General features: G+C 33.4%; 1 protein-coding gene across 17 annotated transcripts in view; it reads right to left on the bottom strand.

The window, feature by feature from the left end:
• The window catches only part of RAPGEF2 (Rap guanine nucleotide exchange factor 2), a 234,884-nt gene that overhangs the window by 29,145 nt on the left and 191,406 nt on the right, over nucleotides 1-14,333 (bottom strand). For all 17 annotated transcript variants that reach the window (XM_078069378.1, XM_078069375.1, XM_078069379.1 and 14 more), the window contains 3 exons: nucleotides 11,702-11,879; nucleotides 5,600-5,736; nucleotides 4,829-4,987 (listed from right to left, as the gene is read on the bottom strand). In XM_078069378.1, the coding sequence (XP_077925504.1) occupies nucleotides 4,829-4,987; nucleotides 5,600-5,736; nucleotides 11,702-11,879 (474 nt within the window). The remainder of the gene's footprint in view (nucleotides 1-4,828; nucleotides 4,988-5,599; nucleotides 5,737-11,701; nucleotides 11,880-14,333) is intronic.

The following is a 14,333-nucleotide window of genomic DNA, read 5'->3' as shown; positions in this document are numbered from 1 at the left end:
CTAGTATTAAGGGTAATCCTTGCTCTTAAACAAAAAGTTAAAAATAATATGCACATCAAGCCATTACTCCTCCATCACCCCAAATATAAAAAATATCAGGGCTTAGGGCAAACTATTAAATTATATTTCTTAGTAATTTTTAAAAGAAAGTGAAGAATGAATTATACAAATCACTTATTGCACAAAATAAGCAGAAGCCAGTGAGGAGGAGATAAGAGATTCTAAAGTAAGAAAGAAACGTTATCTTCTCCGAATTTTGAAGAATTTATTCTCATTTTGCAAATGAAAAAAGCATGGACATTTCTTTTTCTCCTTTAATGTGAAAAGATGAAAAAAAGGGGATGGTTAAATTACAGCATACAGAAGATAAAATATGACACAGCCATTCAAAAATCATATTTTCATGGAACATTTACAGTTTTGACTTAATGTTCATGATAGCACATTAATTTTTTTTTAAAGATGCAAAACCAAATGTTGTACTTAACTATAATGAAGACAACAGGATGATCATCATCATTTTGTGGTAGCCTTACAGGAACTTTCTCAATTTATCCTCCTAATCATCCCATAAAGGAGGTACTACTATTATCCCCATTGTACAGATGAACAAACAGCTGAACCAACAGCCTGTTAATTTGCCCAGTGTCTCATAGTTACACACTTGTTAATTAAAAAAAAAATTATACATGCACATCAAAATCTTCGAATGAAATATAACAGTGTTAATAATTATTGTTTCTGAACAATGCAAATTACAAGTGACTCATTTTATTTAAAATACTTTTCTATATTTTCCATACTTTCTGTACAATCAGTAAAGTTTTTTAAAAGAAATAGCAGTGCTTCATACTTGAGCAACAGCGTATTACAATACTAAGTTTCTTCCAGAGCTGGTTGATAGAATCTCATTAATTTTTCAATCAAGAATTTGGAATAAAAAAGTTGAAATTCAAAAGACAGGCTTTTTTTTGTAATTACATATAGTTTAATTTTTTAAAAAACCTTAAAAACAAAACCCATTTCTGTAACACTGACTACAGGTATGTGTATGTTTTGAAATATGTGGTCCTTAGTCCCTTGTCTCAAAAATAGTTTATTTCTGTCTTTTTATAGGACACCAAAATTGCTCTCTATGCCTTCAAATAATTTTAGGTGATCTTTCTTATACTCAGTTTCAGAGAAAACAATTATATATTGTATTTTCTCATTTATCTCCTAAAAAAGAAATACATCTATGAGTTAAAAGGAGTAAGTAAACAGAGAAAAGAAAAATGCTTTTAGAAGAGAAACATACTAAAATTAATCTTGACCAAGGATTTAAGGAGAATAAGCTTGATTTGAAATGCTTAATGCCTAGAGAGACATTTTTGGCACTTCCTCTGTACCAAACTGAAAAGTACCATCCAAAAAGAAAATAAAACCCAACTGAATTTCTAATATGGCCACACATACCTAAAAAAGAAATTTTAGATGAAAACATTTATCTATATTTTTATTAGCAGATTTATTTTTGCTTTAAGAAGTTTGTAGATCTAATAAGAAATTCATGTGTAAAACATAATTTTAATTGGTATGATGAAGCCAGATGAAAAATTGTGAATTATGTAAATAATTGTATTTTTACACTTTCAGATAGCGGTTAACACATGAAAGTGATATATGATCTTGGCATTATGATATAAAATAAAAATTCAAACAAGATTTTGCTTATAAAAGGCCAAAGGCAGTTCATATTGCAGGATTGGTTTTGGGGCACATGACATCACAACTGATATGTAGAAGAAAAATTACAGATGATAAAAGGATGAAATATAATTAAACTTCAGCCATAATATAATATTGTCAACTTTCAATTTATCCATGCAAATTTCTCCAAAACTACTTAAATTCAAAGTGTCATTAGTTCCCATGGTCTCTGAAAAAGGTATGTCTAACAGGTTTACCTTAAGAGGTTAGATCTATTTAAACTGGGGCACTTCGCGGTCTGTAAGGGAAATTCATACCTAATTGTTCACACAGGTATCCAAGTGTTCATTTCCCATTGAAGGGTGTAGGACAGGGCTAAGCAATGCCTGATGTGTCACTGGCAGGCCTAAGACACAGGCAGTGGAGAAGGAAAAAGGGAGAAAGAAAAGGAGAGTAGGAGAGTAGAAGAGGAGGAAAGGAAAAAAGGGATAGGAAGTGAGAAGCAGAAAAGAAAAAGGCACATATGGGAAACAGAAAACCATTACCAGTCACCGGGTACCATAGGGTGTCTATATGTAGCCCTGCCTTTGTCCTTCAAACCGACAGGGGAAGAAGAATAGACAATGGAAGGAAAGAACTGAAAGAGGAGCATACAAAGGAGGGATCCAGAGCAAAATACAACTTTGAGTATGTCTTGGGTTCCAAATAAACAGAAATAAATGTCAAATTTAATCCACTCACTGTAAACCACTCAGGCTTAATCTGAGCTCAACTCAGTATCACATTACCCAATATTTATTTTCGGAACACATTGGAATGTAAGAAAATTAAGGCCAGTCCTAGGTGAAGTTGCTTTTGGTAAAGAGAACACCATTTTTGTTCATTTCATTCAATAACTGTTAAATGCCCATAGTGTGCTCAGGAGAATGATATAAACTTATGGAGGCCATCTTATGGCTGAATGAAAATATGATTCTCATTGTTTCCTTTACTTCGCCTAACAAGAGGATGATCTGACATGTGTACTTTCTGAGAGATGTATGACATTTTAACAGAAATACACTAAACTACTAGACCAAAACAAGCATTTACATTAAATGGTCTAACTTCATTCTCCATCATTGTTTTACTGCTGAGGGAGTGAATGTCAGGCCTGAGCAGATGAGTCAGTGGAGGTACAAGAGTGATTCTTGAAACCCCTGATTTAACATGTTCCTTTTACAGTGGCTTAGACTGGAGTGGAGAGGAAGAAAGAGACTTTCTCCAGCAGATACCTCACCCTTGACCTTCTTTGTATATCTGGCAACCTTGTATCAGGAGCTATAGGAATCTAGGTATCTTAATCAGAATTTTCTTTTGGGTCTACCTTGCTAACATTGGGTTTCCCACCAATTCCTCATCCAGTAAATAGATTAGACTTTCTTCCTTGACATCTACTTCCTCTTCCTTTCCCAGAACTCCCAGATAAGTATTTAATGTTATCTGGTACATGTGATTATTATTGCAGCACTCTGTAATACTCAGTCATATAACATTTTTATCAATTATTCTGAAACATTTCTATGCCTCTAATATCATTTCAGTTCCATGATTACAAATTTCTAACAAAAGGAGCTGGCCAATTAAGACATAGTAATGTAATCAATGAATTCTCAGGAATAAAGTTACTTTTTAACTTGCCCTTTAAGGGCAGAGACTGACTAAAATGCTCTAGTAATGATATATCAGTTCCAGGGAGGAACTGATAAGAGATAATAGAATGGGGAAAACTTTAACAAATTTCTAGTTTGTTTTGGACTAAGTATGGCTTTATTATTTTTGGGAGTACAGTTCCAGAGCTGAAAAATCACATATGATCGCTTTTACAAACACATTTCCCAGCCAAATAAAGACTTCAAGATTTACCTACCATTTTGTTTTCTTCTATTATGCTAAATAATTGAGAGTTGACTATATTTAGAATGTTCTTCCGGCATTACTATTCAAAACAATGAACATCGCTATTTATTTTTTCTCTACAGTGCTTACTGAAAGGAATTATTTGGCAACATTATTTTGATTCTCTAGGTAAGATCATTTTATTTATAGCTATGGTCATTTTCTCTTTTGGTAAGTAAAATGCTCAAAATGAAAATTTAAATGGGTACTATTTTTCATTTATCAGACACTATAAAAATTCAATGATGTTCTTTTAGAATAAAGTATATTCAGATGTATTTCAGACTACAGACTAATAAATACAATGAGCACTTAACATTAATTAGTCTAAGTCAAATCTTTGGGTTTATTTATATTAAAATATTTTATCTTTCAAAGACTTCTTTTTTCAGAAGAAATAAATTTTAAAAACTTGGTAACACAAACATCTTAAATTTATCTCTTACTAATATAGAGGTTATCAGTTATCAATCTAATTAAACTTCACGTTTGGTCTCCATATTTTCTCTAGTCTTTTATTAAGTGCTTTTAAATAATGAATATTAACATAATATCAACATTAACATTTTTCTTTTGCTACCAAGTATTTTCTTTTAATTAGTAATTACTTTTTTACTAGCAAGTTCTTCTGATTCATACTATGATTAATTTACATGACTTCTAAATCAATTCCTTATCTTGTATGTATTTAAATAAAAACACTGCATAACTGTATCACATCATCTTTATTAATCTACTTATAATTTCTTTTCATAGTGGATGTTTTACTTCTATATTTTTTGATGAACAGATTATAAAAATATTAATGGAAATTTTAAAATACCATATTTATAGAACACTTTTAATAGAACATATTTATAGATCACCTTATAGAACACCTAGTTATGCAGAGTCCAAACAACCTTTTTTTTTTTTTTTTTTTTAGTAAGCTCTATGTCCAATGTAGGGCTTGAACTCTTGACCCAAGATCAAGAGTCACATGCTCTACAGACTGAGCCAGCAAGGTGCCCCGAGTCCAAACAACTTTAAGGAAGATTTATTTTTAATTTCCTGGGGCATGATAACACTAAAAGTAATAGTTCTAATTTAAAATATTATTTATAACCCTAAAAAATGACCTATTTATATAGGCAGAAAAATCTTACCCCAACGGCATATATGTGTTAAGCATAAAATATACATTTTTAATGATATTTTATACCTGGCAGTCATCCACTTTTGTTCTCATTACTCCTTTCATGTATTCTTTGTCCATGGTAGGAGAGACACCAAAACTATTCCCCATACATAATATTTCTGCTTTTCCATCTGGATAAGTTACTTCCACAGAACCATTCAAAATCACTGACCAGGAATCCAGCTAATTCAAAAAAATGAAGACAAGGCAGAAAATCATGGTCATGCAGCTGTAAATGCAAGAATGGTCCCCACAAATGATTTAGCAGATCTTTCACTTTAAAGATGGAATAATCCAAGTAAAATGAACTGTTTACTAAACTCAAAGAACAAGGAATAAAGCAAAGCACAGCCATGTATCTGTGTTTTCCACATGCCTAGCAAAGTACACATCATTCTGCTCTTTTAATTTGACCTTGGATATTCCTCTCTAAAATGACACAAGGAAAAAGAACTCTTCTGCTCCCCAAAACATATGTAAGCAATATCAAATGATCACTATTGCCTCAATAAGATCATTTTGTTCTGACCAAAGGCATATTATGAACATTTAAAGTTACAAAAATCTGTAAAGTTAATACAAAGTATTTCTATCAGTATCATATGAAATATTATAATAAAAAATGGATTTGGAATACTTTGACATAACAGTAAGTGTATCACAATTCTTGAATTATTCAAATTAATTGCTGCTTATTTTTAAAGAGGAAAACATGAAATTTGATTTTTTGTTTTTTTGCTGTTACTGAGAGACCCTCAAACAGAAACTTTTCCAGTGGTGGCAATGTTCACTGACCTCTTCACCATCATTTAACACTATGGTCCCAGCTCTTTCCACCACTGCGAACACCATCACGGCACAGAGCTCTCGTCTCACCGACATGGTCATATTGGCAAAAGCAGGCAACTGGTGCATAAATTCTAAGAGTTGTTCTGAAAGGCAAAAGATATCATAAACATTATAACTTTTTTAAAAAGCAAGCATTCAAAAAGAATGCTCTAGGGTTTTTGTTGTTGTTGTTGTTTGTTTTTTGAGAGAGCGAGAGAGGGAACACAAGCAGGGGCAGAGAGAGGGAGAAGCAGACCTCCCACCAAGCAGAGAGCCCTATGCGGGACTTGATCCCAGGACCCCGAGACCATGACCCAAGCCAAAGGCAGACGCCCAACTGACTGAGCCACCCAGGCGCTCCTCTAGGGTTTTTTTTAAATGTCCTACAAACCTGCCCACTGGAAAATATAATTACTTCAAGTATTGTTAGTATAAAAGTTGGATTTCTTGCAGGTACACAAAGAATTGTCACTGTGGAAATGGTGACATTTACCTATTGATTTAGGAACAATAGTATACACTGTAATTCAAATTCTAATGGGAATGAAGAAATTAACAAACTTCAAATGGGAAATTTCTACTGAAAATGAGCTGTGATCTTATTAAGGCTAATTAAAGGATAAAATAAGCTGAAATGAAATAGAGCTCTGAGAATTCTCCAAGAAGTCAACAGGTCTATTCTAGTGCCTTCTGGGCAAGTAGATGTCCAAAACAGCAGAAATAACCACTTTCAATCTAAAGATAGTCCAGGATTTAGAAACCAAAGGATATTTTCTATGAATGAAAACAAATCTATAAAAATAAATCAACTAAAAAAATTTACATTATGTGAGAAATACAAATTAATATATTATTTTTTATTCCACAGATTGGCCAAAAAAGAGAAAAGTATGATCACTCTTCCTGTTGGCAATGTTGTGGACAAACAGCTTAAACTTTCATACATTTCTAGCTGTTGACAAGACAGATGACTTCATAGTCTTTTCTAGTCCTGTAGTCTCTATTTTTAATTTTCTCTATTATTAGGTAGCTTTACTAATTACTTACTAAGTTCCTTCCTTACTCCTCACCATGGATCTATGAGGCTCGTTTTCTTTCTCATTTCACAGGGAGGAAACAGGCTCCAAGTCATATAATTCGGAGGTGGCAGTGATATGATTCAGGGCTGCCTGCCTCCAAAGCTTCTGCTGGACATTACAGGTAGTGACAAAGAGCATGAGGTGTATGTCAGACAACATCTGAATACTTATTAGTTATATTACTTCGGGAAAGTTGATTGATTTCCTTAAGCATGTTTCCGTCATTTGTGAAAGAACAATATACAGTTGTGATAATAAAATTAAATAGAGATAATAAAGTCCTTAGCACAGAGTGAATACTCAATAAATAAGAACTGCTATTCTTGTCATTATTATATCATTCAAACTTTTGGCTAAGTAAAAATTCTGGTACATTTTTCTTGTCCTCACATAATGAAACTGTCCCCATGCACATTCCCTCTATCTGTTAGGATTTAGTGACATATTTTATGTTACTGCGTATACAGTAGTTTGTTAACTGCAAAAACAACACAGAATAGAAAGATATATTCTGTGAAAACATTACATTTCCAGAAGGTCAGACTGAGTGTTTTTCTCTGGCCCAGCTGGGTAATGTCTCTTCTGATTAGACCCTACATCATCCCTCCTGTATAAAACTTTTCATAACACAGGGTGGCTTCGGAATCAGAATAACAATGGTAGGTGGTACCCAGTGTTCTTAGACCTGACCCAGACTGACGTGCCAGGAAATCAATTTACTGCTGCAACCAGCACTTTTTTTTTTTTGCAACCAGCATTTTAAAAAAAAAAAAAAAGAGAATCAAAGCATATCACTTATAGAATACGTTCTGTTTAGTGAAACTTTTATTTCTGGAATGAGTAGGTGCGTTTGTGTCATGCCATATCTATTCCTGGGGACAGCGATAAAGCAATTTTTAATACCACTTCAAGAGGTACCCATATCTATTATATATGGGAGGTAAGAATCATTGCTTTACAAATGTCCTGACCTTTTGATCTGAAACATAAAGGCAAATGTATAAGCCCTGGTCCTCTGACTTGCACGTCACTGTTCTGCAGTTATCAGCTCTGTTTTCTTCAAGCTATCAGTCCCTTACCCCTCACCATAAAGTATTAGAATATTATCTATAGAACACATATTTTGCTTTTTTTCCCCTTCCCTACTGATACTAAATTTCCTTGGACAAATGAAGATTTATGGTCATAAGAAAATATGAGACCAGAAGTTGTCAGAAATGTTTTAAATTTAACATAATATGTTTAGGCAACAATAAATCAAATTACAACTACATATATGATTGAAGAATATGAAGCATATGAATATGAAGTATAAAAATATATTCAGCTAGGGGCTCCTGAGTGGCTCAGTCGGTTAAGTGTCTACCTTCACCTCAGGTCATGATCCCTGGGATCAAGCCCTGCATCTGGCTCCCTGCTCAGCGGGGAAACTGCTTCTCCCATTGCCACCCCCCCAATACTCTCTCTTGCTCTCTCTCAAAATAAATAAATAAAATCTTCAAAAAATATATTCAACTAATACTTGTTATAATGATTTGAAGTGCTTTGCATAGACACTGTTCTTGCTTTTTGGAAGATTCCTGCTCCATTAGTGGGTCATGAAATCAAGTTGATATATGAGTAATGACTAACATTAAAAAAAAATATGACAGGATAGAAAATATCTGTGCATCACATATAATATAAATAATAAAAAGATAGAAAAGATGCAATTATAGTAATGTACATGATTCTTCAGGCTCAGTTGAAAAACTAAAAATAAATAAATGCTTAACCAGAAGGCATCTAAGAGTTGTTGAGACTCTCAAAGATTCAATAATGGTACTGCTGGTTTTATAGTAACTTCTGTTTATTACACTAGAGAATTAGAGCAATTAAAAAAATAAAAAATTTCTATCACTAACCTTCAAAAAATAAATAAATATAAAATGAAGCATTTGGTTGTCAGGACTCAACATAAACTCTGGTAATGCCACAGGAATCACACAGAGGTAAGGAATTCAGAACCTGGGATGAGTAATAAGATAGTTTCTAGGACATGGAAAGAAGCAGCCATGGACTGGAGAAGCAGGACTACTTTCTTCTATATTGCTTGGGAAAATCTATTAGAATAATACATTAATTAAAACTATTTTATTTTATTAGGAAAGGAATATTTCTGTTTATGAAAAAAGACATTTTTTAAAACTTTTTTCTAGTCAGTGTGACGTACAGAAAAGCCTGATAACCAACTTATAGACACCACAAGCTACGTCAGTATAGAAATTATCTTATTTGCTTTGGCTTAATTTTGTATAAGAAATTATACTATTAAGATTTTTTTTTTTTTAAATCTGTGGAGGTTTTTTGGTGGTATATTGAAGGGGAGAAAAAAGAATTCTTTGGAAGGGGTCTTGGAAGTAGGTCTCTACCTTAATGTGTCAAGGCATCAAAACAAAAAATTAAATTCACAACCATTCAATAATTGAGGGCCTACGAAGTTATGAGTTGGAGAGCAGAAATCAATAAAGTCCCTTCCTTCAAAGCACTGAAACAAACAAAGCATTGAACTACACCCAAGAATCTATGGGAATCCAAAGGCAAATTTTTTTTAATTCTTGCAGTTTTTAAAATAAGATCAAATATTAGCAATTTCATTTGATTCAACTTAGATCCCCCTCCCACCCAGACACACCATTCCTTCCCTTTTTTGTGGGGGTAGAGGAAGGTGGTTAGGAAGAGAGGCATCCAGAGAAAGCATCAATTATGTAGAAGTTTGTAGTTTATATGAAAGGTGTCTATTGTAACTAAATACTGGAGGACCAGTTAGATTTAACAAGAGTAAAAGCAAAAGAGCTAAAGAGTTCTCACATGTGGTTCTGTTTTGAGGAGTCAGAATATAAGACCTTACAAGATCTCTTGTAGACCACTCATTAGGCCTTATCTTTAATAATAATGGTTTATTATTTTAAACAAAAGTATATTTGATAGAAGCAAGAATCAGAATCATCGCTGCTTGTAAGTGAATTGGTATTCAAGTAAATGTTATTCACTGGAGATTATATCAATAAGCCCATTAAAAAAAAAAAAGATAGCTTTGTATTCTTTTGTAGGAATCAGCATAGCTTTTGCTTTCCAGAAATTGTGGAAAAGAAAGCTTCTTAGATATGAAGTGAAAATTTTAAATTTCCAGGAATGACATTTTTAATAATCATTATTTTCTTCCATAACTATACTAAAATGAACATATTCAAAAAGATGATACATTAACTTACAAAAGAATAATTTCCACATCAATCTGTTCATAAGCAATGTTCAATCTAATTAAAAAAACCTATGAACAAGGATTTCGGATTAAGATGGCAAACTGAACACACTTCCAATTTCACTTTCTCTTTAAAACTACAATAAAAAGATTTTTGAAAAGAAGTCAGCAAGGACAAAGAGAATAGGACAGTGAAGTACAACTTTGGACAATGGAAACCAAATGCATGTGTATGTGGTATCAGACACGAGAGAGTGAAACCCAGTATTTTCAGCAGGTAAAACAGAACCACTCTCAGAACCCTCCAAAGACTTATGAACTACTAACACCTCTGGAATGGGAGTAGAGGTGGTAGAGAATGAAATGGGCTGGAGTCAGGGATGGACATCTGTGAAGCCATTAAGTCCCCTCCTCTGGCAGAAATTATCCAGAAAGGATTAACACAGAACACATTCTTTACTGGGGGCCACAGACACAGGTGGCTTCCTCTTTTCACCTCCTTCAGGTCTGAGCCCTGGAAAAGGGCATTACCAGCCACTCCTTCCTAAAACAGGTTCCTGTTCAGTTCATTCCCCAACCTCCATCACTCCCTAATCCCCACTTTATTCTTCAGAAGGCAAAAGAGCAAGGACCTTACATGCCTTGCCCCCCACTGAGTTGCCAGGACCTAAAAACATGTTCAGTACATCAAAGGCGTTCAATCGCATTAGCCGAATGAATGAATGGTTACCAACACGTGATAGTCACCTTAAATACTTAGCAACTCCTATAAATTTTAAAATTATATTTTAAGTGTCTAATACTAGTTGTTGGTTTTTCATCCTTAATTTTCTAGCATATGTATATAGTGTAAGTGGTAAAAGATTTTCTTCATAATGTTTGTTTCCCTCAAAACACATTCAACTGGCCACTCATAACTACGCCCATACTATCCTATATCTAACCCCAAGAGATCCAGTTCCTTGAATTTGTCTTCAAATATATATTGGCCCAAAAAGAGTTGGCAGAGTGGTAGGACAGATAATCTGGGCTCAGCCAAAGATGGTTACAGATTGCAGGCCTGTGGTAGAGAGAAGACGCTCAACAGAAGTTGCTCTGACTCCTAGTATTCTAAGGAAGAAGCCGGCGTGCAGAAGGCATACTCAAACACTAAACCGTTATTACACAGTCCACTCTTGCTCTAATAGGAGAGTGGGTAAAGGGAACTTCAGGGATGGGGAAAACAGATACAAAACCACTTAGATTTCTAACCTTAGGGTGCACTTAAAGTCTCAACAACCCACAGCTCAGAGGCTGCTAACTTGACATTTCGTAGTCTTCTTTCCCTCAGTCCCATCTTCGTATGGAACCATAGAAGCAAACACAATTTTACCAATTGTCACTGACTAGTATTTACATACAGAAAACATGAGCTTAATAGGAACAGTGCTCACAAGAAACATAATAGAAGTAACACTATTTGGAAGACTACTTTTAATTTTTTTTTGTCATAAAGTAAACTAAGAAGGGGCTATGGGGAAGGGTTGTATTAGGAAGTTTTATTATTTGTAGACTCCAGAACATAACTGAATAAAATTGATTTTATTTTCAAACTTTTTTCAACAAATGTCACTTATTGTTTATGCAAGGGAAATTTATAAATTAATAACTTTTTAAAGCTTACTATTCTTGGGCTCTATTTTATCAGATCATTTTACCCTAAATTTTTAAAATTGCTCTTAGGTTCCTTTTGCCATCCAAACTTACCAATGTCATCATCTGTTCTGTCAATTGGATCCTTCTCTAGACAGTCTCTCACAATGTCCCTACTCATCAGAGGATCTGATGCCCTCTCAATGTCTTCTTCATCATCGTCGTCCTCAGAATCCACTGCTGTTTCTGGCAACCCACTCAGGTCCATATCACCAGCCTCACTTTCTGTGGCCTTAAAAGAGACCAAAACAATTTTTTAACTGTTTTAAGTAAATCTTTTGTAGTCAAAGGAAATAAGAACAAATCTAATTTGAAATATTCAAATTTTAGTATATTAACTTGTCTATAACTAAGCATGTATTCAATATCAAGAAATATTAATGCACCAGGTACTATGTAAAAGGAATTATTTCAACAAAATAGGAGTGAATTTATCTCCTATTACATTTCTAGTTAGGATTAATGATCTTATCTCAATAATTCTGATTTCTTATCTGAGCTGTCATATGTACTTGAAACAGTAGACTAAAGAAAAAGATAGTGTTTGTTTTTACTCCATTTTTCAAAGAGAATGGCTTAAGCTAAGAGCTTAAGGGTAACACATGATTTTGAGCAATCCTTCCCCAAAAGAATAGGTGTGAACTTATTAATGCCAAGAAGACTGAACAACTTCTTTCCTATTAGATGGTCTTTATGGAAAAGTGAATCATAAATCAAAGGTAACTTGATAAGTACGTGAACAAAACATTTAGTGTGACTATCCTAATGTCCACTCTCCAATTATAAATTACCAAAAAATATTAAAAGACCATATGCCTACAGGTAACACATTCTTTCTTCATTCCTCAACACAGGTGACTGTATCACCAAATTTCAAGTAATCAAGATATACTCTAGTACTTGAATGTTTTCTTAGTCACTAGAGTCACAGATTTCAAAATGATCTCTTTTGTTGGGCGATCTCAAGGCTAGAAGAGTTATCCTATTTAGGTCATTCTATAGCCTGTTGTGATTATCATCTCAATAATACATATAAATGTTATCATATTGGCCTTACTTGACATTCTATACCCAGAATTCACCGTTTAAGCATAATAAGAATGACTTCAATTAAATATTACTGTGTAAGTCTTAAACATCACAAACATGTTTTGCCAGATAAAATATTAAAACTTTTGAAAACACTTTGTTTTAAAATGATTAGCTTTGTGGAAAACATGTATTATAAAGTTTACTAACTTTGGATAACTTGCAGTCCACATGGTTTTCAAAGACAATAGACACCTTATTTTTAAGAATAGCCAAAAACACATTAAAAATGAAAGATAAAAACATAAAATGTTGAGCCTGATCATCATCACCATCATCATCTAACACCAATACTTACAATGTGCCAGGAACTGCTCTGTTTTATATATATATATTAGCTCATTTAATCCTCAAAACAATCCTATGAAGTAAGTGCCATTATTGACTTTTACTATTATTCAAACATTCGGGTAAAGAGAAATTATTTTTCCAAGGTCATGTTGCTGATAAATTGCAGAATCAAAATTAGAACCCAGGAATTCTGACTCTACAGTCTTAACCAAACCTAATCTGTCTCTTTATAAGATACTTACATATGATTGTGGCTTATAGAAGGATCTATACTTTTTCTGTAATTTAGCTTAAGTCAATATTTAAAGAAAATTTTTATTATTTTCTTATCAACAGAGTTTTATTCTTCTCAAGTATTTTCTCTTGGTTTATACTGTCAAACATAAGATTTAATCCTACCTTTCAAAGCAATTCAAACAGGTGTTACTATTTTCTAAAGTTTAACAAAAAGAATTTTAATCACATGTTTAGTTCTTCAGGTACAATTTCCTCAACTAAAATACATACATGGTAAGAAAAACTTAAGGGGAAAATAAGTGAAGACAGAATACCTAATGAAGACAGAATAATTAAAAATGGAAAAACCTAATGTCTACAAAAGCTCTAAGCAATGGCCTTAATAAATATTACTGCTGGGGTTAAGACCATTATCAGCAGAGGTGCTCTAGGTGGGAGAGCAGTAAAACCACAGAATTAATTGTGGCACACTCAGAAACACATCTCCTAATTTAAATTCAGAATTCACAGAATTGTCTCTAGACTGTAGAATGAAACTGAGGTAGAGCTTGATACGATGTAGTATGCCAAGACTATGATCAGAGAAATTAGGCCAACCCTGTTATTATCACTACCTTATTTCTGAAGTCTAGAAATGTGACAATGTGCTAATGCTTGCTATGTTTACATTTTCACCCCAGTTTCATCTGAACATTGAAGATTATTATTTATCACCTTATATTCTCAAATATACAATCAGTCCTCTATATATTCTTTAATATGAGCCTGGAGTGAAGAAGGGACACTAATGGAGACAGAAATAAATAACAAAACAAAAAAATAACTTCTAAGTAATACAGTTATATAGCTTACAGTTTTTCTTTAATTTTTAAACATCTACCATACAGTAAGAGATAAGATATTTCACACCATCCCAAAGAAATCATTACCGTCATTTACATGAATTATATGTAAATCTTAAATAGAAGAAAAAGACTTTTTTTTTTTCTTAAAGTAAGCTCTATGCCCAACATGGGACTTGAACTCATGACCCCACGACCCTCACGACCCCAACAGCAAGAGTGGCATG

Source organism: Halichoerus grypus, chromosome 3, assembly GCF_964656455.1.
Source record: "Halichoerus grypus chromosome 3, mHalGry1.hap1.1, whole genome shotgun sequence".
Taxonomy (NCBI): Eukaryota; Metazoa; Chordata; class Mammalia; order Carnivora; family Phocidae; genus Halichoerus; species Halichoerus grypus.
This window is presented reverse-complemented; position numbering and strand designations above follow the sequence as displayed.